General features: G+C 41.7%; 1 protein-coding gene across 4 annotated transcripts; it reads left to right on the top strand.

Moving 5' to 3' along the window:
* Positions 1–27,207, top strand: LOC310677241 (hexokinase HKDC1). 4 transcript variants are annotated; one of them, XM_083439819.1, is made up of 18 exons: positions 1–272; positions 9,182–9,344; positions 10,407–10,555; positions 11,723–11,842; positions 13,006–13,101; positions 13,508–13,607; positions 13,844–14,027; positions 14,742–14,897; positions 15,706–15,939; positions 17,227–17,531; positions 18,022–18,170; positions 19,490–19,609; positions 20,532–20,627; positions 20,930–21,029; positions 22,010–22,193; positions 22,825–22,980; positions 24,330–24,563; positions 25,505–27,207. In XM_083439819.1, exons 1-18 carry the CDS (start codon positions 267–269, stop codon positions 25,647–25,649), a joined length of 2,697 nt encoding a protein of 898 aa, XP_083295945.1. In that variant the 5' UTR covers positions 1–266; the 3' UTR covers positions 25,650–27,207. The 4 variants fall into 4 exon arrangements, with proteins under 4 accessions (XP_083295945.1, XP_083295944.1, XP_083295947.1 ...); XM_083439818.1 differs by lacking the exon at positions 1–272 and adding an exon at positions 3,697–4,416; XM_083439821.1 differs by lacking the exon at positions 1–272 and adding an exon at positions 5,676–6,036.
* Positions 27,208–27,999: the final 792 nt, after the last annotated feature.

Below are 27,999 nucleotides of genomic sequence, written 5' to 3'. Positions count from 1 at the left end.
ATGTAGGTATAGATTTTTAAAATTCATATTATTAACAGTAAAAGAATTTTCCAGTTGTACATTGCCTTAAACGGTGCTTTACACCAGAAGCAAGAAACAAAATGGGGCACTTAGAGTCTTGACTTCCAGTGATTGTGAACTGCATCTCCCATCAGCCTCAGCGAAGTTAATGGTCATGGACTGAGAGAACTGCAGTACAGCACACCATTCCTGATTGGGGCAGGTGGGTGAGAGCAGGAGGAGAGGAAAACATAATACCACAAGAGATGAATGTGAGTAAATGCAGCTACATGAACTTTATTGGGGTTGGAGCTGAAGTTGTAGGCGTCATTATAAGTGTAAAGTTTGCAGCAAGCATATTCTGTGAATGTCGTGCTACCCCAAACCATAATGATCCAAAGGGACCACACATCTTTGTTTAAACACTGAACCTCAGATAGCTCAATGCCAATGAGTCACATCACAAAGTTCATGCGTATTTTTCTAATAACGCAACCTACCTCTGCAGTTGGTCATCCATCTCATTCGATGAGGTACATAGTTCAGCAGATAAACAGATTAGTAGAAAGGTCTTTTGACTCGTAACACCCTCAGATAGGACACCCGACCCACACTTTTTAATTGTCCTTCACAGGAAGGAAATAGGTTGCATTCTTTGGAAAAGTGCTTTGGAGGAAAGGTCATGATTCTATCTCACGGTGTCTCTTTTTGAAAGTAATTTTCAGTAAAGTGGTACCTCGGGTTACATACGCTTCAGGTTACATAGGCTTCAGGTTACAGACTCCGCTAACCCAGAAATAGTACCTCAGGTTAAGAACTTTGCTTAAGGATGAGAACAGAAATCATGCTCCAGCGGCGCGGCGGCAGCAGGAGGCCCCATTAGCTAAAGTGCTTCAGGTTAAGAACAGCTTCAGGTTAAGAACGGACCTCCGGAACGAATTAAGTACTTAACCCGAGGTACCACTGTACTCTCGAATGAAGTACGAAGAAAATTTATACAGTATTTCTCTGTGAAAGGGCAAAATATATTTAGTGGAAAGTGCCCTTAGAATTGAGCCTTTCATTCTCTGAACACTCGCACCCGAGCAGTTAAGAGGGGTTGATGCTGCCCATGTTGTAATACTTGCACAGAAGCAGACTTGGGAAGGGAGAACTTTGCTCCATGGAAGGGCACTGTGGCTACCTGAAGCTGATACCGTAGGCTTATCATTTATTGCTGTAGTATATATTTCAAGAATGAACTTTGTTGATTGCGGCAGTCAGAGTTGGCTGTGGCTCCCTTCCATGTGACCTTGAGATTGTGGCTGTGTGACATTTGAATGACTCGGAACATCTCGTAGACAAGAAAGCGCTGGAGCTGTGCGCTTCAAGTACAAAACGAAATCTTGGGTTTTGAGTAGTGAGCCTTTAAGGAGCAGAGCACTAACTGGGACATTCTTTTGAATTTTGCTGAGATTAGCACTTCCTTTAATTTGCTGCGTGTTCCCATAGTGTCTCCATAGTAACTGTTATAATCACTCTGAAGTTTGCTCAAGCGTTTCTAAGTCTGATTTGGACGAAAGTTTACTTCCACGCTAATGATGTGGATACAATTAGACTCGAAGAGTTAACTGGGTTCACATGATCTTCTAAGTGAATAGGGTGTACTACTGCACTAATCCTCTGCTAACAAGTTCTGGAGCTAGCTAGCTCGGGACAGAATTCTCCACATGTTATTAACCTGAATGGCATTTTAGGATTTAATAGAATTGGGGTGTGTAGACTGGCACAGTAGGCAAATTTTGGAACCTTGATTTTGCTGTGGGGGAGATGAATTAATGCCAAGTATTTTGTGGAAAGGAGACAAGTAGTAAAGACTAAGCTCCTCCAAGGTTGACTGTGTAAGAAACACAACTTAACTCCCTCTTGAAATGATCTCTTGTTTGTAGTGCTAATACAGAAGGCTTGCATTTAACTAGTCTGATCCCCTGTGGTGAGTAAGAATTGCCACCAGGTGACCATATGAATCTTCTTGCTTTAAAGCACTCCTGTGGCCTCTTTGAGGTTATACAGGAGGTAAATGTGAGTGTCATGCACATTCTCCTTATTATGTCTGGAGGCTGTGTTTAAGATAGTTTATTAGCATGCTGCTGAGTGTTATTGTTGGCTCCCCATCCAAGTTCTCCCTGTCTTCAAAAGACTTTGGGACCACAGAATAAGAGATTGGGCACAGAAGGTGATTGGAGAAGTGGCAAGAGAAGTGCCAAGGAGCCTGCCTGGTGCAGTGGAAAGAGAGGAGCAGCGCCTGAACTTGTATGTACAAAGCTGTGCTAGGTTTGTAAAGTGATGTGTCAGGTGGGAAAGCAGCAACCTTGAGATGGTGGCAAGCTATGAAAGAAAACTCGGGAGGAACATATTTTTTGCAGTCTTAACTTTTACAGACTGAGAATTCTCCTTTAATGTAAATATGCATTAGGGGACCCAGGTCTTAATTTTTGACTGCTGTCATATCTACCTTCGGTCAGGCAGTAGTGGGTGCTGACTCGTCCGTTGAAGACCAGCATGTTTGGGAAACTTTTCTTGCATTCGTCTCCCCCACTGCCGTTTCCCCATCAGCCGTTTTCCAGGAGGTCATCAGAACAAGGATGACATCGCTGTGCTGCCATTGTTCAACACTCTGTAGCTGCTGGCCTTTTAATTGAGGGTACAGGGGAACGGAGGATAATGATGCCACTGATGGACAATGAATCCATTGTTCTTTCTTTCTGTGTGCAATTGTGAAGAGGCTGAGAGCGGTTGCAGCGGAGTCTCCGGGTGTCAGTTGCTAGAAATCACAAGTGCAGAAAGTGATGTGCTCTTCCTCCGCTTGTAGGCTTCCCAGAGGTATCTGGTAGGCTACTGTGAGAACCACCTTGGTAGCTCCGTTGGTAGAGCATGAGACTCTTAATCTTAGGATCGTGGGTTCAAGCTCCACACTGGACAAAAATATTCCTCCATTGCAGGGGGTTGGACTAGATGACCCTTGTGGTCCCTTCCAACTCTATGATTGTATGAACAGGATTCTGCATTAGCTGGACCGCTGGCCAGATCCAGCAGCTCTCTTCTTATGTTATAATGTTCTATACCATTGCATATGCTAAGCATCAGCCTGAGGGGATGGCATTTCACTTACTAAGCAGAGCTAATCTAGGGCTAGGAAAGCTTTCTCTTGGATACACCTTGTCTAGCAGCCACCTGCTAGACACAGATCTAGTTCAGCTAACAAAACTCACAAGCTGTACTGGCGCCATGCTTTTTGGGCTCTTCAATTTGTTTTGAAGTTATTTCAGCTTCAGAAACTTCACCAGCTATAGGAGACAGAGGATCGGTCATGTTGGAAGATGCAACTGAGGCTGCTGCTCTCTAGATAGATCCACCTCCTTGGTTATGAACATTGAGCTTTATAAACCACAGGATAGGTTGGACCTAAAGTCGAGTGCTTGTGATGTCCATTATGCCTCTGTCAAAATACTGCATAGCTCAGCTCTTTGTGTTTAGTGGACGATTTCCAGCAATAAGCAAGGCTCCTTTTGCATCTGTTGCTGCCCAAGATCTTAACAGCCATGTTACTTCACTCTGCTATGGCAGCTCCTAAGCATCAGTGCATGGTTGAAAAATACATATATATTTTTTTTGCACAGCTCTTCCTTTCTCAAACTCTTTGAGATCTGGGGGTTGTGTGGCAGATGACCGGCACTTGAGAGCCCACAGGCAAATTATTGGAAAACTTGCCTAGATGAGACGAAAATGTAGCAGACTGGGAAAATGCACTTTGCAGTGCTGCAGAGTGCCAAGCGGCTGGGTGGCTGGGAAGGAAAGTGTCCTCTATTCCCATGCCGTTCCCAGCAATGTTTCTGAGCGATACAATGCCCATTGAAGTGGCTTGTTTTTACTACTTTTTCCCTACTGGAAGTGTGCCATGCTGTGGAAGATCGTGCTGGGTTTCAGTTAAGCAAAGAAGCACCCATAGCAACTGGTTTGTTCAGGGGTAAAACATTTCCAAATTGGGCCAGTAGCTAATTGTTTCCTTTTCTCTGCTCTTGGCAGTTAGCCACCTGTTCAGTATTAGACTATACCAAGTGGTGGGAGGGACTCTGTGTGTGGGGGGGGGGGGCAGGAGAGGGGAAGGAGGAGAGAGCAAGAGGCTGGAGATTAATCATTGAACCAACTACACTGAATGGACTTGTTTAGGACTGGCTGCTCTGGGGTTTCTTATTAACATCTCTGCTGGCAAATGGCCCCGGCAAGTGAGTTTTGCTGGCCTCATAGTATGTGAATAAGATCTGGAGTTAGTTGCTCACAGCCGTTCCATCAATACTGAGGCATTAGAGAGAAATGTTTGCTGTACACTTAGTGTCGTTTTATTTCACAAAACTAAAAGAGGACCAGATCAAAAAGGTAAGAGTTGGCTGGGCTCACTGTTTTGACATCAGCTACTTTAAATAAGAGAATTGTTTTTTGACTTGTGGGTTGTCATTAAAAAAAGAAGAAAGTTTTGTGTATGTAGTTACAACATACACTTAGCAAAAATTGGCAGAGGATGAGTTTGTTCGGCTATTTTTAATTTAATTGTACTCTCATAGGTGGAAAAAATATCTAAGGAAAGGAATCTTGGTGCAAGCAAAGTTCAGAATCTGTGACAAGTACACCTAAGCTAGAATGATAATTTTTAGATTTAACAACAACAGACTGCCCCTATTATGGAACTGTGCAAGGCTAGAGCTGCTAATTGGGATTTGCAGTCACATTTTAATACTAACATTTTATATGAGGACAAAGCTGCAGTTTTCTTCCCATGGGTAAACAGGCAGCAGTAAATAAATAGATCTTCTTTTTAGAAAACACACCCAGGAAAATTACTGCTACTACAATAATTCTTTTAATAATCAAATGGGCTATAACTTAAACCCAGAGGTTTAGTTAAACATAGCATTAGTTATCAATCTGGGAAAGCCTTTTAGATCTGGTTCCGTGATGTGTCTTTCTAAGGTCGTGTTATTAGCCTTCCATCATTCTCTGAGACCTCTGCTCTTCTCTCCTGCCCACCTTCCCTCTATGGTGGAAGAATGCCTTTTAGTCATTCTTCCACCATCATAAAAGAATTCCTAGAATTACGTGTAGGTTGTCACACAACATGTGCCCTAATCTCTTCAGACGATGTCTAAGTGAAGTAATTTCCCTATCTTGTAAGCATGAGTCAGTGGATTTGTTAAGAGAAAATGTGTACCTTAACATAAAATACGCTTTTTAAAAAACAAGATGCAGCCTTGATCAGTCCTGCAAAAAAATTTTTTAACATTGATGGTTTATTTTATTGCATTTCTATTACACACATCGACTGCCTGTGTCCCCTGCCCTGCGGAGGAGGCTGTCCCATCACTGGTGTCAAAAAAAGTTTCAACTACTAGTCTAAGCAGCTTCTACACTGAAATGGAGGAAGCTTCACTTTGTCCTTTGCCTCAGACAGCAAAATGTATTGGGGTGGGCCTTTGTATCCCTTTTTCCAGCCAGAAAGCTACCTGAATGACTTTAAAAAATGTAATCGATAAAGGCAGCCCCTTACCCTCAGACCCACAATTGGAAAAGGTATTGGAAGGGGGGGGGGAGCAAATCCAGGCATTAGGTCTAAATTTGTAATGACCAGCTAGAATGGAAATAATTGAAGGAGAAGAGGAGCCAAAATTTGTGGGTCTGTCAGCAGAGCTGATGGAGAGGCTCTGTGGTCCCATCTTCCTCCTTGGCATTGTCTATCACCTGATGGGATGGTTGCTGTAGATGACATTTAGGTCTGCCCCAATTGTGCATAATGTGTGGTCTGAAGTGAATATGATTTAGAGAAAAAAAGGGGGAGCATGTGTATCTGCTATACCTCCCCTGCTTGACCACAGTCTGCTCTTTCAGCTGCTTTTTCTCCTCAGCTGAACTCTGATCCTTGGCTCGGCAGAAAGATAATAATCTTGTGGGAAAGAGGCATTGAGGAGGGTGCAGTCCCTGCAACCTTCATACCCTCTTCATGTGGTAAACATTAGACATTTCCCCCTGCTTGTTATGCACTTCAGGGAAGGCCCAGTTTTCAGCAAATGGCTCTCTTGCTGCCATGTGTTGTTTGGTCTTTAGGAGCAGTTGCTTGCTAAACTTACAGCACCACACTGGAGATTAGTGCTGCCTTCAAGAACACACATCCCAACTTTTCCTTCTCGATAGCACAACAAAATAGTTAATGGGAACATGGCTAATTTGTAATCCCAGATATATCTTGTAATATATTAATTATTACCACCTTTGGGCCCTGCTGCCATCAATAAATAAAGCCTGCTGAGGAGAAACCCCAGTCTGTTGGTGGAGTAGGCCTTAAACATTTCCTAAGCTTAAAGGTTGAAAAGTAACACTGGTAAAATGTGCTATATTTTTTTTCTTTCTTTCACTTTCTGTGGTGCATTAGCTCAGACCAACTTAAAAGATCTTGTGGGATTTTTATATTTAGAGACCGTTGGTCTAGTGTAGCAAAAACGGCAGTGCAGTCCTACACATATTTACACAGAAGCCCTGTTGAGTTCAGTGGGGTTTACTAAGTGCATATAGAAACCCCCCGGTTTGATGGTGATGGTGATGGTGATAATATTATTATTATTAGTGCTGCCATCCACTCTGGGCAGCTTCCAACAAATTATGAAACCACAGTAAACCATCAAATATTAAAAATATTGCTTCGTCCATAAACTCACTATGTAGCTTTAAGCAAACCACCTGTCCTCAGTCGCTCCATCTGCAGTATGTGGTAAATGTGCTGACTTTTACAGCTACACAATGCATGTGAGTTACTTTGAACACAAAATACTTTACAAAAGTTAAGTGTGACTATGATTAAATCTCCCATTTCCATGTAATATTGAAGGAGGTGAGGACAGGTGACCCCACTACAATATCTTCTGAATGATACCCAAACTCATGCTTAGCACAGAATATCAATTTTGGTTTCTCTTGGTTTCACTCAGTTTCTCATTTTTCTAGTTGTAAGTTCAGTTTGCCCCCCCCCCCTTTTGTTAACAATGTGTTAAAACTCACCCGCATTTTATTGTAAATTTCTGCCAATTTACACATTTTTGTATGTAATCTGTGTCCACACTATTTAGTTGGAGAAGCACTAAATTCAAAGAATAACCGTGTTTAGGTTCACATGTGGTTTTGGAAAGGGTCAATTAGAAAGGTTCATGTTAAAATCCCAGCTGAACCAAATTCCTTTCCCATCCCTACATAGTGAATAAACTGTGAGATCTGTATACAGACCACTTTCAGGCATCTCAAACATAGCTCTGAAGTATAACACAGAAAGTGACCCCCATTGAGATGGCCCCCTTCTGGGCTCATCGATGCCATTTTTGAGTGGAATTCAACCCCATACCAGCAATCTGAGGTTGCAGAATTGCACTTGTTTGGGAGACCTTGTGCAACAAACCCCCTTCCCCAAAATATCAGACTTTTTGCAAGAAGGAAAGTGATTGGGAAATGTACCGGAAAGTGCGCAACAATACTTGCCTTGACACAACATCATCTAATTGCCTCACAAACAAATAATAAAAAACCTTGTTAGATAGCCAATGCTGTCAAACAGATCAGGATTAATGCTCAAGAAACAGCTTATCTGGAAGCTCCCATAGCTTGCAGCTGTGCACAGAGGCAATATATCTCTTCTCCAGTGCTTCAGTGACAACATCACTGCCTTATCGAGGGTCCTCCCGACTCTTGGCAGTGTCAGATAGGTTTCCTGTGTTGACATGGAAGCCCGGGGAATCATTTCTGCTCATTTGGTTTCCAAAGGGAACGAGGAAGGGGCAATATGTCCTCAAATGTGCCCCAGCAGTACAGTGACTGGCTGGCTGAGCGCGGAACAGACCTATTTGTTCAACACCCTTGTAAATAGAATTCCCTTCCCATTAGGTCACTCACATGGCTAGTTTTACTCATGCACCAGACTACCGTCTCTGTTTCTAAGATCCTTCATTGGATCTCCCTCCCCACTGCCATGTCTCCCAATAAGAACTGGATTTTCTGAATAAATATTTGGAAATGAATTTGGGAGGGCGGTTGAAGGGAGGAAGGGAAGACAAAGCATTCTCCCTGATCTGACCTCTGTTCATTGGATTGGCCTGGTTATTTACCCAAGGGGTTGGATGTCAACAACTCAGTAAAGTGGGAAGCAGGATTACTGTTGACACAGATAAAAGCGACAAGATAGCTCAGTCAATCCATAAATGGGGGAAATGACATGAGGGCAATAACCTCCAATAGGACCAACTGAACGGTCATGAAGAAGTAAGTTTCCAAGATAATAAAAAATGTGATGCATAACAAAAATAAGAGGGAGGAATAGAGAAAGAAAAATATATTGTCAAGGAGGTGCAGGGCCAATGCCAAACTTCAGTGTGATCCCACCTTGGGCCCTTGATGCCAGTAAGTGCTCCTGCTACTGCTGTTTGCCACTGCCACCAAGCCTCCCCTCTCCCTGCTTAGCCCCCAGACATGCTTTAGTGATGGCAGTTTTAAATAGTTGCTAAGCTGCTGCTTGGCTCTTTGGAAGGAAAATGTGTTTGAAATCTAGGGTTTCTTTGCAGCCTTATGTGGGTGGTGGGTGGGTTAAAAGCAGGCGGTGGGAGAATATATATAAAAAACAGCTTATAAGCATCACTGCTACAGTGCGGGATGGTAGCAAAGTCAGGGAACATGGACTTTGAAGAATGTCTAGTAACACTATATTGAACAAAAATATTGCAGGGTTTACACAGCTTGCTTGGTTCATGCTTTTTCTTTTCCAAAGCAAGGGCAGCTAGCATGAGGAATGTCTTGCCCTTTCTGTTCCTAGTAGCAACTTGCATTTTGAAGTTTCTTTGGGCAGATATGGGTTGTTGATGGAGTGTAGACCAGTGAGATTGCAAGTTCAGGACTGTGTACATAGGATGTGTGCATATATTCTTGCATGTGTGTCGCTACTAGTCAGTGCAAAAAAGAGAGAGGCCACCCTTCTGCAAGGGAAAACTGCTTTAAGGTGTTGTTGGTTTTTTTTAAAAAAAAATACACAACCAAGCTGTGTATAAATTTTATGAAATAAACACATATTTATTCATAATAACAATTAGTAAAAAATATCTTGAACCTCTTGCCCCAGGTTGATCGGTACTTGTACCACATGCGTCTCTCTGATGACGTTCTCCTTGATTTGATGGCCCGTTTCCAGGCAGAGATGGTGAAAGGCCTGGCAAGAGACACCAATCCAACAGCCACACTAAAAATGCTGCCAACTTTTGTGCGGTCCATTCCTGATGGCACAGGTAAGCAGCCGTTCTGCATTCCTCCTGCCATTATCAACGATAGCAATGAGGCTATCGATGGCTACTAGCCACAATGGCTATGATTTGTCTCCAGCGTCAGAAGGCAGAACGCCTCTGGATGCCTGTTGCTGTTAATCACAAGTGGGGAGACTCATGTCCTGCTTGAAGGCATCTCATGGGCTTCTGGTTGGAGGATGTTGGACCAGATCGACCTTGGGCCTGATCCAGCAGGGTTCTTCTTATTTTGTTAATTTTAAGAGGATGGTTCATGATAGCGGCGCTGAGATTCCCCAAGCCAAAAGCAGGGAGCAAGGAGGCAGTGTGGGGGGAGAATGAAGCTGCCTATCTTCCCCATCTCCCCTCAAAGAGATGAAATGAATTCCAGGATTGTATAAGTAGGCAGTTAAAGGACAACGAAGGAAAACCAAGATCCTGTGTCCTCTAAGTTTGGGCAGAAATTGCAATGCACCAGAGTTGGAACAGGTTGCTACATGCTAACCTGGAGATGGGAGTCCAGCAACATCTGAAGGGTCACTGGTTCCCCATCTCTGCTCTAATATCAACCATATAGTACAAATACATTGGACGATCTGTAACAACCAGACAACACACAATTTTTTTTTTACGTTGAGATTCCTGCATTGCAGGGGGTTGGACTAGATGACCCCCACGGTCCCTTCCAACTCTACAATTCTATGATTCTATGTCTCTGATAATCTTTTGCCTGTGTGCATTTTGGACTGTCAGAGGCAGTATGTCTCTGAATGCCAGTCTTAGAGAACTGGGATTTTGGGGGAACCATTTTGCTACTGCGACACATGGTATGCTACGTAGCATAATGCTAGATGCCTGGTGGAGATGCTTCTGGAGAAATCTTTTAAGAAGCATATATGCCTCATATGTACAACTGAGTTTCTAGAATATTTGGCTTTTAAAAAATATAGTAAGAATGGCACCAATGCCCATGTCTGATCTCTCTACTGAGACCCCGCTTGGGCTCTGATGCAGAGTTACCTGAAGTTTGGAAGACCCAATCATTTCTACCTGTTGTTTGTGTTACAGAAAAGGGCGAATTTCTTGCTTTAGACCTTGGGGGCTCCCGATTCAGAGTCCTAAAGGTCAAAGTGTCTGAAAATGGGAAGCAAAATGTTCAAATGGAGAGTCAAATCTATCCAACACCTAAAGAAATCATCCATGGGAGTGGGACAGATGTAAGTAGTGTATCTTCCTCTGAAACATGCTCTGTGAAGAATGTATCCTAAGACATAAAAAGATCATATTAGCCAATTTTAGTTTTAATATTTGCAAGCTCCCAAGGCATACAAATTCTCCAGGAATAGTTATTCAGAGCACCTCAACAGCTGCATCAGGAAATGAGCATGGCTTACTAAAAGTCAGCCAAATCATGGCTGCCACATGCTGAGAATATGCATTAATCTTTAGCAAACCAGTGACAATTTTGGGATGATAGATGCATAGGATACTGGGGGGTAATAGATATAGGATACAGAGGCTATGGCTGCATTCAGACACATGATTGTGTTGGTTTTATGAGTTATAGCGCTAGCACTTCTGCCCCAAATTCTAACATTCCTTTCACACCACAATAGCCTGTTGTGTTTTGATCACTATACTGCCATGATGTACTAAATTTTAAATGGCAGGAAATAACAGTATGCCAGGATACTGTCCCAAATTTCATCACATGGGTTTCAGTGAAAACAACAGGGAAGCTACAGAGCACAAATTTCCCGAGGTGCTCCTAGTTAATATGCAAACAGATTTTATTTTTCTGGAGAAAATTAAGAGGGAATTGAGTGCTAAACTTCTGCTAGATTCCACTAGATTTCCAAAAGTGGGTTTTACATTGTGTGAAAGATTACACAAAACAGGAAAACTGACAGGTAAGGAACTGTTGGGAAGATGAGATAAAGTACCCTCTGAATTAGGGTTGCTGTATTTCAATAAGAGAAAATCTGGAAGCAAAGGTTGTTGAGCTTTTGGGGCAAAATTGGAACAACAACAAAAATGGATGTTTCTGAGCCTTTCCCCCCCAGTAAAATTGCCAAAAACGGCACTGCTGACATGTGGTGCCATATGACATTTCTGCTGATTTCAGCCCAGACACTGCTTCCAAGAGCAATATTCCAAGAAATTCTGGACATATGACAACCCTACTCTGAATGCAGCCTCGTTTATGCTGACCTTGTGATAATGTACCTTAGGCTTTTTTGTTATCATATTGCATAGAAAATGTAACCATTGTTAATTATAGGCATTGCTTTTTATCTCCTATTCCATTTGAGCCGTACAGAGCCTGCATTGTATTCTAGTAGGTAATATATAATAACTCACACTTCCCCCCTATTTTGATGCAGCTGTTTCAGTATGTAGCTGACTGTCTTGCAGACTTCATGGAGACAAAGAATATAAAGCATAAGAAATTTCCTCTTGGCTTTACCCTATCTTTTCCTTATATACAGAGAAAATTAGAGGAGGTAAGGCCAATATTCTTTATGGCTTTGTAACCAGGGTGAATCTTCTCCCAAATTATTAACTAAGCGCTCCAGAGCTGAGAGGCTGCCATTAGCAAGCAGCGGGGGCTCTCATGAAATGCCACTTTGCCCATGCTTGGAAGGTATAGAATTCGTTATGCAGAGAATATAGCTTTGCAAAAGGGTGCATTATATCTGCTGATTGTGACACTAAGTATATAAAATAGGTGTACAATTTTTGCTTCTAAAACTCAGGGGCTGAGAGTGTGATGGGATGGGAATAGCAGATGTGCAGAAACAAGAATACTAGGACCAGTCACTGCATGGGACTCAGAAAGCAGGAAATATGAGTCCTGCTGCCTTGGGAAAACCTGAAAGTGCATAGGGATAGACAAATTTGTCAATTTCAGTTTCCTTCAGCTTTTTGTTTTCCGAGTCAGTTCTCCTCATTTCCATTTTTTAAATGCTTTCGAAAATTCATCAGCATTATATATCTCCCGATGTACAAATTTTTGTATGCAGTTTTGATTAATGTTTTGATGAAGGGAGGCTTGCCTGGTGCCTTCATTATACATCTTTAGGTGCCAGGCAAAAGCATTCCTCTTCAACTAGGCCTTTGGCTGATTAACACCCTATATCCTTCTTCAATGTGTTCCAGTTTTTATTGTGTATTTTGTGCTTCTATATTGTATTTTTATGCTGTGGGCCACCCTGAGATCTTTGGATGAAGGGCTGTTTACAAATAATAATAATAATAATAATAATAATAATAATAATAATAGACATATTTTTCAAGTGATTTCTCCAAAGATAATCAATTTCTGTATTTCCCCCCAAATATATGGATTTTATACTACTTCTGCCTCTTGGCATATCTGTCCAATCAAATATTTGATGCTTAAAAAATGTTTTAAGGTTTTATACACTGTTAATTTTTTATTAATATTTAAAATTAGAGCAAAACAATGCATTAGATCACGAACTACCGGTAAATTATAGTAAATATGTTACACCAGCCCATGCATAAACTAGAGAAAGAAAAAATAACAATCACACACACACACACACACCATAGGCTCTCTCTCTCTCTCTCTCCTTTATATGCCACTCTTTAAGCCATGCAGCACACATTGTTAATGAATAATTGCTTCTTCTTTTATTTCAAGGGTATACTGATTTCTTGGACAAAGCATTTTAAAGCCAGAGGAGTGCAGCAGACAGATGTGGTGAAATCTCTCCAGAAAGCCCTCAGAAAACACCAGGCAAGTTGAGATTTAATATTTGTTTTTAATAATCTGATTGCATTAAAAAAAAGCTGACATTTCCTAGCAGTTCTGGTGTACAAGCTGGGACATTGGCACATACCGTATGTAGCGCTCTGCAGAAAAAGAAACTGCCCCATTCAAACCTACAAAATTGTTATGTCAGAGCTTTTTCCTTCCTTGAAGTAAATGAAAGGACTTGGATCAACTTGTGCATTTCATCAGAGTATAATGGTCTGTCTTTCTGATACTCCTAGGTGGTGGTGATATGCACCACCACTTTGAAATTCCCGTCCCTAGGTATTAAGCTGATTTTGTTTTTGAGAACACTGTGGTTCTTATTGATTGTAAGAATCTGAATATGTATTGTTTTGACTTTACTGGTATGTTGCATTTGCCTCATTAGGACATTGATGTAGATATCTTGGCTTTGGTAAATGACACAGTTGGAACGATGATGACCTGTGGATACGATGATCAGCGATGTGAAGTTGGTGTCATTATTGGTAATTCTATATCTTTTTTTTACCAGAGGCAGGGCCAATCTGGCTTAAGATAAAGTGAGTGTTCTGGCAGTGTAGAACAGTTGAGCCCATGTGGCATTGCACAAGGCACAAAAATTATTTTTTCTTAGAAAAATTCAATTCAATTTTTTTATTATTATGAAGTCTACACATCTCCATGTGTTTCTTCCCCCCTTCACTTCCCCCAACAACCTCCAAAATGAATCCGCTGGACTCAGGAACAGGCACAAATGCTTGCTACATGGAGGAAATGAGCAATATTGACTTAGTGGAAGGTGATGAAGGAAGGATGTGCATCAATACCGAATGGGGAGCCTTTGGAGATGACGCATCACTGGATGACATCAGGACAGAGTTTGACAAGGAGATTGATTTGGGCTCTTTCAATCCTGGAAAACAATTGTAAGTTTAGTCATCAGCTTGGGATAAGGCATCTTTCTAGTAATGTAGCTATTTAGGCATGTGCACCATCTCAAAACAACCATGAAATAACATTGGGACAGAAGTAGCCTTGAATATATTGGCAGGCAAGTACTGTGAAGCGCCATCGATACTATTTAGGAGGAGTGTTTTGGCCAAGAATCTGGTTAAATCCTAAATCCCCAGGGGTTTAGTATCCTTCCAGTGATTGTTTGGGGTAGGCGGGGCGACAGTGCCCTTCTCTCTGACCCCAAACACATTCCTAACTGTACTTTCACAGAAGGGTGCTGAATGGCCCATGTTAAATAAATTGTGTGTGGTGCAGTGTGTGTGTTCTGAGTTGGGAGTTTTTTCTGAGTCCTTCCCCCATTCCGGCAGTAACTTAACTGCAAAGAAGAGGAGGGGGCGGATAAAAGAATAAAGAGTCCTTTGCTGCCATCTTTGTTTCCACAATCCTTTGTGGGTCTCTAGCAGCAGTAGTAGCAATAGGTAATCATGATAACAATAATTATTGTAATAGGGAGTGCTTCCAGACAGAGGATTAATATTACAGATGAGTCATTGGGAACAATTTTTTCTCCTTTTTTGGGGGGGGAAATTACTGGATTTCTCCCAAGAAATGTAAATCTAATTCTTTATTAGAAAGTATGAAATGCCCTTGATGCTTTCTGACAACAGCTTTCTGTTGAATTGCAGGTTTGAGAAGATGATTAGCGGTTTGTATTTAGGAGAACTCGTAAGAATTATCCTTCTGAAAATGACAAGGGAAGGTTTGCTTTTCAACGGGAAGTTGTCAACAGCTCTCTGCACCAAGGGCAAGATTGAGACAAAACACATTGCTGCCATGGAAAAGTAAGAGGCTTTAATCTGTCCATCAGAGAGTTTTCTGTAAGTGCAGCTTCCGTTCTACAATTTGTGCAAGCATTGATTTTGGGCAGCTACTCTGCTTTGGTGAGGCCAAACGCTTGCAGATGTTATTTAGGGATCCTCTTACTCCTTCTTGCTCCATAGATCAGACCAGGTACAATGAGATTTCAGGTAGGGTGGACAGTCAATCACACAAAAGCAGAACATGCAAAAAATAGGACACAGCTTTGCATGTAATCTGCATGTACTAATTGACATGCATAGATGCATCTTTAGAAATTACCATGATTTAAATAGAAACATAGTACATCTCAGGACAGTAGGGAAGATGGTGGCCAACGGTCTGTTGACCAGGTAGAAACTGCTGGTGGGCAACTGCAAGGCCTCTGCTCTCTTTTCTTATGGTTTCTTGGCTGTGTACATTTAAAGCACATGACTTCCTGCAAAGAATTCTGGGAGCTGTAGTCTGTCAAGGGTGCTGAGAACTGTAACTCTATGTGGGGTAAGCTACAGCTCCCAGGATTCTTTGGGGGAAGCAACGCACTTTAAATGTATAGTGTATATGCAGTCTTTATCTTTAATTCGATTTGGACCAGATAGCCCTTCTGATAGAAGATGCCTTCAAATAGAGGACTGTCCTCTGCAAAGTAGGACACATGACCACCTGCTTTCAGAAATTACTGGCCTGCTTACTGGTTCCATACAGAAAGTGGTTCACCGCTGTCTCCCTCTCACTACTAAAAGCTGAAGTGGTTTCCTCAGGCATGTTTCTGATTTCTTTGTTTCGGGTTAGGTACAAAGAAGGCTTGAGCAATACTAAAGAAATTCTGACAGAACTGGGCCTGGCTCCATCGGAGGATGACTGCATTGCTGTTCAGCACGTCTGCACTGTTGTTTCATTTCGCTCAGCAAACCTCTGTGCTGCAGCTTTGGCAGCGATACTCACACGCCTCCGTGAAAATAAAAAGGTTGCAAGGCTCCGAACGACAGTGGGAGTTGATGGGACGCTGTATAAGACACACCCTCAGTAAGTCACACAGCAAAGTAGGTAGGGTTGTCATGCCTGGGGAAATTATCATTGCTCATCTGCATAAGGATATGCAGACATCTAGCAATCATGATGACCATGAGCCAAGTTGCCTTTGAAAAAGGGTCAGAAAAATTCATGAGCTGTCAACAACTTACTGGCTGTGATAGCTATACATAACTTTAATGTATCCCATAATGATTGTCCACTGATGGAAGACTCTTTGATCTGGTGGAGGCTTCCATTGGCAGAATGGAGTTAGAGGGGCAATTTTTTTGTTGATTTTCCTCTCCCTTCAGAAGCAACATGGAGGATGGTGTGGAGGCTGCAGTGAGGAATTGGTAAAAATGTGCCTCCTTTGCCATTAGTGACATAAGCATCTGCTGGATCAAAGAACCTTCTGTCGGTAGAAGGGATACAACTTGATAAGTATTTCTCTGGTTTCCAGATGCTGTAGTCAAACCTGAGCAAATGGCTATTGCTATTAATGCCTAACTGATGAGCTTTCCACAGATATTTGGCTGGCCACAGTTTGATATTCTGATCTAGCAAAGCTTTCTACTTTGTTCTTGATTAAAACTGCCCTCAAAGGCACTGCTTGGTCAGCAAAAAACTAGCCTAGATAAGATCTTATGGAACTTCAGAAGAATGGTCTGGCAGTGGTTATTGCCAGGGAAATCTGTGGACAGTTCTCTGTGATTCTGTTTCCCTCACACGTCTTGCTTTTGGCATGGATTTTGCACCCACCAAGCTTAGGGGGTGCAAAATTGAGATGATCCATAAGTGAGAAGAACCATTGATGGTGCCATATTTTGGCCTCACACAGGGCACAATTTCCTGGAAAATTATGGAAGTCTGCCCCTGCTTATGGCAGCCCTATTTAGGGAAGCTTTTAATGTTTGATGTATTACAGTATTTTAATATTTTTGTGGAAGCCGCCCAGAGTGGCTGGGGAAGCCCAGCCAGATGGGCGGGGTATAAATAATAAGTTGTTGTTGTTGTTGTTGTTGTTATTACTATTATTATTATTCCATTGGCATCTGGTTGGCCAATGAGGGAAACAGGATGCTGAGAGGAGGGAGCAGGTAGGCCTTTGACTTGATTAATCAGAGATCTTTTGTTTTGTGCTCATGAACTGTGTGGACTTGAATCAAAAGGATTTCCTTGATCTGTGAAAGTCCTAAGCAGCATAAAGGAGAAAGCGATTTAGTGTAATTGTGTGTGCTCCCTTGTATTTTATTGTGCACACAATATTTGTAAGCATTTAAAAGACCTTTTTGGCTTTAGGTATGCTAAGCGTCTCCATAAAGTAGTCAGAAGGCTGGTGCCCAACTGTGATGTTCGATTTCTGCTGTCCGAGAGTGGCAGTGGGAAGGGGGCTGCGATGGTAACTGCTGTTGCGTGCAGACTCTTATCTCAGCGCAAACAGATCAACGAGGTCTTGAGCCTCTTCAAAATAACCAAAGAGAACCTCATAGGTGTGAAAAACAGAATGAGGGCAGAACTGGAGTATGGCCTGAAGAAAGAAACGCATCCTACAGCCACTGTGAAAATGCTGCCCACATTTGTTTATGGAACACCAGATGGAACAGGTAAGGAGCCAGAAAAGCATATCTAAAACAAAGGGGAAGGTCGATGCAGATTGGTTTCACTTATTTGACTATATTAACGGGGGATCTTCCCATATCCCTCCAGCTTCTCATTCTTTGTTATGGTTATACCATCTGATATTCCAGGAACAAGATTGTAGTTTGGTACACTAGTTTGCTGTTATTTTATTTCACAACTCTGTATTTTTCTCTGTTACTGACCTGGTTTTTCTGGTGTTTACATATTCTTGTATGTAACAAAAAAATAAATAAAAAGCTTTTTTTAAAAAAAGAGAGAGGAGGTAATAAAAACAACAGATAAGGTCACAGGAACCCCAGAAAGCAGTGAACATGTTTGGAAAGTGATTTATAATTTTTTTGAACAAGAAGCTCAGAGTCAGCAAGTTTGATTTGGAAATTCCAGAAGCCTTTCTGACCAACACTTAGGAAGGAAGACTTCAGTCAGATTAAAATGCTGATTTTTCTGTTGCAGAAAATGGAAAATTTCTGGCCCTTGATCTTGGGGGAACAAATTTCAGAGTTTTGCTTGTAAAAATCAGAAGTGGAAGAAGCAAGTCAGTCCGAATGTACAATAAAATATTTGCCATTCCTTTGGAAATTATGCAGGGAACAGGTGAAGAGGTAAAGTAAAACAAGTCAGTTATTTATTTTGATTGAACCTGTGGAGGGAATGGGGTATTTACTTGCTTACTCTGTAATAACAGAACCCAATTCCCACTCCAGCGGTTCTCCTAAACCCTGGCCACTGACACCATTCAGTCTCACTTATTCCTTCTGAATCCTTAACTTACCAATAAACCAGTGACTATGGGGTACAGGCATGATACAAAGCCAATCAGATATAGATATTATACGTAAAGTATTTACGTTTATTCGCAACAAGATTATTAAGTGCACAAGCTTATCTGGTTACTTTAAGATAATATATTATATTTAAATGTATACACTTTCTTGTCACTTTAAATACCAACAGCTTATCCCCAGCTACTTTGAGTTTGACCTCACCCCAAAGGCGCACTCCTGCATTGTCTCCTGAGACAGATAGATGCCAACAACAACAATATCCAGCTATTAATGTTAAATTAAGATAGCTTTAAGGAAGCAGTTAGTTACCTTATGAAGGCGTTTAGCAAAACTGCCCTTTTATTCTCTCCATCCCAGTTAAGTCCCATTAATGCTATAACAGAGGACTCTTCCCCCCCCCAAAAAAACCCTTTACTGATTTACTGAAGTGCAGATGTGTCTTGTTGTGTTGCTATTGAAATCTTCCCTCTTGTGATCCTGCCAGTCACCAGAGACCAGCATGCCAAGCTGCTCCTCACTTCTTCCACCCCCACTTGCAGATTGGTTCTTCCCTTGCCCCTTCAGCCTAAGCCAAACAATTAAGCTACCCCCAGCATGCCTTTGGCCACCAAGTCATTCCACCTGCCATTCAGACCTTCCTTCTACATTCCCCAGTCCTTGTCCTCCACTGCCTTCTTCTGACTCGACTCCACAAACATCAAGCACCAAGAACTCCAAAGCTCCAAGGAACTAACTTTCCACCAACCAACACATGGCCATATATATATACACTTCTTCTGGTGCCTGTGGTCAAGCCCCAGCCAATCATACTGCCTAACTGAAAACGCTGAACCTGCAACCACCAATAACTTGTATCTTGTTTTCCATGCTGAGAATTCTAACACCAACCCTTCCTCACAGTTGACAGTTAAGACCCTGAGTGACAGTTAAACTGACTTTCAGCGGACCAGTCAGAAAAAGTCCCACATCAAATACATTGCAACGTACATTACAATACACATGCCAGAGAGCATTACCGCAAACCCATTAAAACGCAAATAAAATAAATTGAATTTCTTCAGAATCCAAATACAGTGTGTGTGTGTGTGTAAATTTTTAAAAAAAATTTAAAAAATATTCTCTTTCTTTCCGTCTAGCTGTTTGATCACATTGTCCAGTGCATTGCAGACTTTTTGGAGTACATGGGCATTAAGGGTGCCCGACTTCCTCTTGGCTTTACTTTTTCCTTCCCCTGCAGACAAGCATGTATTGATAAGGTAAGGAGGGGAGCTGAGATTTGACATGCTGTTTTGTTTCCTCTTTTAATCTGGCTTAATCTTTACAGAATTTTCCATAGAAACATTTCATTCTTGTTTTTATTATTCCCTTCCCTTCCCTGTGGACTGACAAGAGTTTTATCACAGGTTTTACAAGAGAGTGTATAAAATTGAATGTTGTGTTAAACAAAAAACAATCTCATTCTTACACGCACTTAGGCAGTTTTACTTTGGACAAGGCATGCTTGACACAAGGCTGCTGATGCATACAGCAGCTCATGGAGAGTTAAAGCAAATTATTAACGATGTGTGGAATAAAAAACAACAATTCAGATTGGGCCCAATGTATATGTTTTTTCTGCACTGAAAAACCACTTCTATATTGTCAGAGGCTTTGTGTTACAACAATAACAGGAGTGGCAGTCAGTTTGAATTGCATGGCCACTTCTGATACCAGTGTTGCACCTCCATCAGAGATGCTGATACAGGAAGTAATCAAACCAAACAGCTTTCTGCTTCAGCCATGGCCAGCCAGTTACTTATGGCACCTGGCATACTGTGAAGTACCACTGGTTTAAACTTCCCAACACTAAGTATGTAACAAGCTGCCTTGGGAGTTGGCAATCTCTCTTTTGCTAGAGAGTGTACATTTGGAAGGGATCTTAGAGATAATCTTGTCTGGACTCTTGCTTGATGCAGGAAACCCACAACGACAGAGTGTATAGCCCTCCTGCTCTGTTCCCTGAAGCATCCCCCTCTATCAGAAAGGGAGCATTTTGGTATTTTAATATTTCCCCAAAATGCAATATGTTGAACCAAGCTCCTCTTGAAAGTGTAATCCAACTTTTAAGTGTTCTACCTGTTTTTCTCCTCTTGATGTAAGCATCTTTCATTTATTGACTCTATGACTTCCCCAATTTAGGGAACTCTTGTTGGGTGGACAAAAGGGTTCAAGGCAACAGACTGCGAAGGAGAGGATGTTGTTGATATGCTCAGGGAAGCTATCAAACGAAGGAATGTAAGTACCATTGTGGGGAAATCTCCCAAAGGTTCAAGCACCAATCCCTTGCTGTGACAGTAGTATAGAACTGAATCTCAGTTATCCAAATGTAGCTCTATCATTAGGTGCTGCAAATACTCTAAATGCTTTCAAAGGTGTTGGTTTCATTCTGTGGATTCCTCCGGATAGCCTTTTTATTGTTCTTTTATGATGATAGATAGTATAAAGCTAGTGCTTAGTGCACAATACATCAATGGGTGTGTATGTGTTTGTTTGTTTTTTGCTCTTTGCACATTCACAAAATCAGTTTTTTATTTCAGGAATTTGATCTGGATATTGTAGCTGTGGTAAATGATACAGTTGGGACAATGATGACCTGTGGCTATGAAGACCCAAATTGCGAAATCGGCCTCATTGCAGGTAAAAAGCAATCCTGTAACACTTGTGTATGGATGTTCCAAGGTGTGACAGAATAAGATTTGTAACCAACAGTGAAATGATATGCTAAAATCTTTTGGGAGATGGAATCTTGGTCAACTTGCTGTTTCTGGGGATGGATTCTTGTGATCAAGGAGGGGAGAACCTTTGGTCCTTCGGATGACATTGGACTCTAATTCCTATTGGCCCCAGTCAGCATGGCCAATAGTCAGGGATGGTGGAAATTATAGATGATGGGAATTACAGTGAGCCTTGATGGGAATGCTGGAAGCTAATATTGTTGTGAGCAATACAGATGAGGAGAGAAAGGGAGACCAAGTGTTGCATGCCACCTAGTGGTATGAGATATACACTGCACCCCAAGCTATAATATGAACCTTAGTTCCCTAGATATAGGGCATAAAATTGATTTAGTTCGCATTTAAAGGTAACCCTACCCAAGTCACACTTTTGGAAACAATATACAAACTGAAACATAGCCGCTGTTTGAAATTCGCACAACTTTGAATTTTGCAAAGCCAGGTAACGTGTACGGAAATGTAAATATTGCAGTAAAGTGTGTGTTTACCTGCATATATTATTGAAAAGAAAAGACCAACATGCAAAACATAATGGAAAACTGCTTTGCAAAATTGTGTATATTAACATTGCTTACAAAGATATGTCTGTTATGAGAAATTCACAGTAAAATGCTGCTGAATTTTCATGAGCGCTTAGTGTTGTTTTTATAAAGTGGGGAATTGAATTTAGGACTAGAAACATGAGAAACTGAGTGAGTAAAACAGAAGTTGACAGATTTGCCTGCCCCTACTTTTAGCCCCTAAATTTTATCTCCTAATTAGAGAGAAAAAGTAAACTTCTTCCAGGAAATGTTGGTTTTTTTTTCATTTCCCAGGTCATTGTGCTTCTCCTGGTGGTTGCTTTAAAGGAATAAAATATACATGCCTCTTCCTTCCTTCCAGGGACAGGCAGTAATGTTTGCTACATGGAAGACATGCGTAATATAGAAATTGTAGAAGGAGACGAGGGCAAAATGTGCATCAATACAGAATGGGGAGGATTTGGCGACAATGGCTGCATAGATCATCTCAGGACAAAATACGACAAAGAAGTGGATGAGGGGTCATTGAATCCTGGGGAACAGAGGTAACAGTCGGTGTTTTATTGCTATTGCAATGTCTTCAGGATGTATGTAGGAATGGCAGGTAATTCTACTGGAAAAGGACGTGAAAATAGCAGGTTGCATGTTCATGTGTAGTCAGGAATAGAAATCACTCAAGTGAACACAGTCGGTGTTTGTTCACATCATCATCACAGCTGCTTTTATGCCCACAAACAGTACAACAGTAATTATTTTTTTACATTGTTTTGATGTTTCCTTGACATAGAAACGAATGTAAGTTACATAAAGTATGTTAAGTAGCAGACAATGAGGTGAATGTTATTACATTTAGTGGAAACCAAAGTACAGTGCAACGGACATAGTGTTGATTGTGATGAGCACAGGCTGGAATGGAAATCACAGTTTCTTCCGTTCCTAGGCATATATGAACTTTGAGTAATCTTTCCACTTAAGAACACCCCCGCTATCCCACTTTAAAACACCTTACAAAGCATGAGTCTGTGGCTGTCGTGTTTATTTCCATCCTAAGAGTCAATGCACATGTTCAGAAAAGGCATGTGGTATGCACAGACTATATCCCAGGCCCCATTTCTGCATACGTAACTGGAAATGTGTTAAATGCTGTCCAAATCCTTTTTCTTTTTTCTGTATAAGGTATGAGAAAATGACCAGTGGGATGTATCTGGGTGAAATAGTGAGACAGATCTTGATAGACTTGACCAAGCAAGGACTTCTCTTCCGGGGTCAGATTTCAGAGCGGCTGAGAACAAGAGGAATATTTGAAACCAAATTCCTGTCCCAGATTGAAAGGTAAAACAATATGTTGTACTAACACAGTATTTTCCTCACTGCTTGCCACTTTCACACATATCAGACTAGTGAGAAGCAGCTGAATGATTGCAGCTTTGTAAATATTTTATACATCATCAGAAAATAATACAGTTGGGAAAAAGAAGTGTTGGTTGACTGAGATGCTGAACCCTGTTCCTCAGGGCCATCTGCAGTTATATAGTGAACAACTTTACTTGGGTTTTATTGGGTGTGAATGAACCCAGTGTATTTCAAATATCAGTGTCACGCTGCTTTCAGCAGTAAAGTACTTCATGTCTGTACTGTTTGCACTGTTGCTTCATAAACTTTAAGTGATCCTTTCTGCTTTGTCCTCAGATTGGAGGGGGTGGAAATGAGCAGCTATTCCCTATGCCCTTGGATTGAGTGAGCATGGATGATGCTAATTTTGAAAAGTACATTTCACCCAGGAGAGCTAAAATAGTAGCAGCCTGCTTTTAAACTAGTGGCTGCATTCAGACAATTAAATCTTCACTGAATAAGCCAAAGTATCAAGAAATGTTTTCCCCATGCACTCAGCCTTCTCTCTCTTCCCTTTGAGGTGCTAGCAAGGAAACAAGGAAAGCCTTTAGTTATTTATCATAATTCCCTGTTTAGTCTGAACAGGATAATGATGGTTGCCACTTCATAACATGACACAGGGCCCACATGACACAGGCAAAATGAGGCGACTTGCCTCTGGTGGCTGTGTCCACAGGGGCAGCAGATCCTGAAATACATCTTTATTCCCCCACCTTATTCCTGTCGCAGATCTTCACTCACTGCTTCTTCCCTAGCAGGGAGGAGGGGTGCCATTTTGTGGTTCACCTCAGGCACCAAAATGTCCTAGGCCGGCCCTGACATGACAGGATATTAAACCGTGGAGCAAACACATTTCCACAAAAGGTCAAAGGTCAGACTTTTTGCAATACAGTGGTACCTCTGGTTATGAACTTAATTCATTCTGGAGGTCCGTTCTTAAGCTGAAACTGTTCTTATCCTGAGGCGCGCTTTTGCTAATGGGGTTTCCTGCTGTGCGCATGAACCTCTGGCATGCAATTTCTGTTCGCGTCCTGGGGCAAAGTTCGCAACCAGGAGCAGCTACTTCCGGGTTAGTGGAGCTCGTAACCTGAAGCATTTGTAACCAGAAGCGTTCGTAACCAGAGGAAGTGATAGGGAAATGCAGCAGAAAGTAGAAGTGCCCTTTGTGATTTAGGCTCAGGCAGTAGGAGGAGTAGAGGGAGGAAAGTCATCTATTGACTTATTTAGTACATTTGGCCCTAGCTCTGCGCCCTAACCAGAAGTGCCTGTTGTGTTTTGTCTGAGTGCAGTGACCGGCTTGTCCTACTTCAAGTAAGAAGAATCTTGCAGCAGCTTGGGCTTGACAGCACTTGTGATGACAGTATCATTGTAAAGGAAGTTTGTGGCTCCGTTTCCAAGAGAGCAGCCCAGCTGTGTGGGGCCGGGTTGGCCGCTATAGTGGAGAAGATACGGGACAATAGAAATCTCGAGCACTTAAAAACCACTGTAGGTGTGGATGGCACCTTATACAAACTACACCCACAGTGAGTACACAGCATCACTGTTGTTGTTTTGCCTTGCAGAATTGACCGATTTTTTAAAGATAATATTCTGCTTAGTTGATGGGGATTAAAAAGGTTGGGGGAAAGAGAAATTGCCACAATGCTGTATCAGTTAGCCCTATTACACTTGATTAAATAAGATTGTAATAAAGAGCTGGGGAAAGTTCTGCTTTTAATGGGCTACAGGCCCCTCCAGAGAGATGGGTGATTTTCTAAAGGTCTTCTGCAACATGTCATTGATGGGAAGGACCATAGCTCAGTGATAGAGCATTTGTCTTGCATGCAGAAGGTCTTAGGTTCAATCTCCAGCATGTCCGGTAAGGCTGGGGGAGAATCCTGCCTGAAATCCTAGAGAGCCACCACCAGCTAGTGCAGACAATACTGAGCTAGATAGACCAATGGTCTGACTCAGTATAAGGCACCTTTGTATGTTCCTGTGCAATATGGACGCATTAGTGGTGGATTTATACTGGACCATCCACACCACATTGTGCTTTATTAGCTGTTCTGCGCTTCTTCCTCAATGCTGCACCCCAGGGCACCCCTCTACTTCCCCTCCCACTTATATTAGTGAAAACTTTCCATGGAGAAGGCTAAAGAGCTGTACTTGCAGATACAGTTGAAGTGAGAGAAGAACCTGCCCTCTTGCCCCTGATGCCGGTTGACTTACCTGTCGCAGGGAGTGGGATCTGCCAGGGGGTACAAGGTGTTTTGTGAGTGCAGAGCACAGAGAGAGAGAGAGAGAGAGAGAGAGAGAGAGAGAGAGAGAGAGACTGGATTACTGTCAATCCTTACAGTGTAAAAGTCCTCCCTCTGTATTCTCCTGTCCCTACCCATCATAATGACAGGCATTTTGCCAGTTAAGAAATAAACAGCAGTGTGCAATTATTGCATTTTTTTTGCTTTGTTTTTCCTCTCTTTAGCTTTTCTAGAATCTTGCAAGAAACGGTAAAAGAACTGGCGCCTCAATGTGATGTGACATTCATGCTGTCTGAAGACGGGAGTGGAAAGGGAGCTGCCTTAATTACTGCTGTTGCAAAACGAGTGCATAATGTTGCTGAAAATTAAGTGGTTAGGCAGGCATCTGTATGCAGCAGTGATTGGTTTTTTTTTTGTGTGAAACCTACCGAAGCAGTAGTTCAAAAGTGGTGCACGCATCTGTGGCCCAGGGTTGGCCAATGTTGTGGCCTTTAGATGCTGTTGGAGTAAAACTCCCATCGTCCCTGGCTGTTGGGACTTGTCATTCAACAGTCTCTGGAAGGCACCAAGTTTGGCCACTCCTGTTTGTATCCTGATGGTTGGGCAGCTGTGCAAACAGAAAGCAGTTTTTCTTGCCAAAACTGAGGCAGGTGTTGGCGCATCTGAACATAGGTTTCCATAAGTTGTCTTATGTTTAGAGATACAACAATATACTTGACATTTCTGTGTTATGCTCATAATATAAACCAGCCAGGCCATATAAATGTAACTATTTTGTCAACTATTTTAAACATATTTATATGTTCTACTGCTCCCTTTCCCCTTTCCCATCCATGTCCTTTCACATTCATGTCTAAATATTCTTTGTAATGTACAACTCATAATTTGGAATTAGATATTATGTCCTTGTATAGGTATCCTTGGATAGGCATGTGCTGAGAGCCGGCACTGTTGTTTTACTTTTTATTATTTCTTTTAGAAAAGGAAATTAAAAAGGCTGGTGTGCAAAAGATAATCAATCCATGTTCTTTTTCAAACAAATTGTTGTGTTTAATGAGTTGCTCGCAGTTGGCGCTGCTTGGGATGGAAATCCAGGCCTTTGTAGAAGGAGAGAGGAGAGATGGTCGGTCTGCACCATTCCACTTGGTAATCTGAAAATAATAATCTTCTGACTTCCCACAGCAATATGCAATGTGGCTCAAAGACTTTTTATGACCCCACTTTACACTTTAAAAATCAAGCTAAGGTGTTGGGCTTCGTGACTAGCTTTGGAGCATAATCTGATGGTCTGTGCACTTTAAAAATTAGCCTGTGGGTAGGGATGGGGGAGAGATTTGATTCAGTTTTCATTTAAAAGCGAATCTTATCAAATCTGCACTTTCCCAAAAAATGTGAGTACTGGCACACAGCTATCCTTCAAAATTCACACCTATCTGAATTTTGAGATGCAGTTCTCCAACCAATACTTTGTGTTTTAATAAGAGTCGCTGAAAGTTGTGAGTGAAACAACACACAATACCACCTAAAGCAACATAAACATACTTAGACTATGCCCAGAGTCTAAAATGCACCACTATTTTTTGTTCATGATATTTTTGTTTCATACAGAATTGTAGGAGTTGTAAGGGACCACAAGGATCATCTAGTCCAACCCCCTGCATTGCAGGAATCTTTTGCCCAATATGGGGCTTGAACTCAGGCTCCTGAGCTGCAAAGGGTACCATCACGGCCTCCGCCAGTCACCTCAGGCAACTTGGGTTACAGTAGATTCCTTCTTGAAATGTGTCGGAAATGTTGCTACTTAAAACATTGCAAATGTTCTTAATGGAACTGCTTGATGGGTGTCCAACCTGTCAAGAGGCAACCTGAAGTATTTGTTTGAAAGGGCCCTGTTTCCTGCTGCTGTCAATCCAACAAGAACTATTTCCATTTCTTTTTTTACGAATGAGAATGTGCTTAGGGAAACATCTCTCTGGCAACTGGCGTGAGGGTTTGCAAACAGCATTGCCTTTTTGTATGTGGGAATCTGATTTCATATAATAAATATGGAATAAAAGGAGGACCTTGTATAATTGTTAATGACACGTAATTCCTTTAACACTTTAGAAGATGCTGCAACAAGCTACTTTCAAACATATTTTGGTTCAATTTATGGAAATATGTTGCTGGATTAAGCTTTGTAGGAGGTGTATACATTACCAAATACCTAAAGCAAAGAAAGGAACAAGTGGACTTTAAAGATACTCTGTTCTGTACAGATCCTGTTCTGTACATATTATTTATAAGAAATAAAAAAGCACATAGCTGGTGCAAAGTAAATTGGATTGTCAATGTGTGCTTTCAATATGCTTTATCTGAGATTCGAGACGTGTTTCTTGTTTAAACTCTGTGGTTTCCCTTTAAGATCAAACTTCACTTGTGCTTTCAGGCCGACTCTTTTGCAATTCACACTGTGTGGTCACCAGCCTCGCTACTGCATGCCAAAGCACAGCCACAGAACAATGGAAGGGCCTGCCACATGCCACATGCCAGCTGCAGCATGCAGTTTTGCTTAACTGGCTTTCTGAGCCATACTTACAGTGCAATCTTACACATGGCTACTCAAAATTAACTCCTCCCCTGCATTCAGTGGAACTTACTTCCAGGTAAGTTGGCATAAGATCGCAGCCTTGAAGTGCTACAAGCCATCATACACTTACGATCAAACAATTGCCAGTGA

Source organism: Podarcis tiliguerta (assembly GCF_965153285.1).
Source record: "Podarcis tiliguerta genome assembly, chromosome: 5".
NCBI classification, from domain to species: Eukaryota; Metazoa; Chordata; class Lepidosauria; order Squamata; family Lacertidae; genus Podarcis; species Podarcis tiliguerta.
The sequence above is the reverse complement of the archived record's forward strand: the minus strand, read 5'-3'. Positions and strand labels throughout refer to the sequence as shown.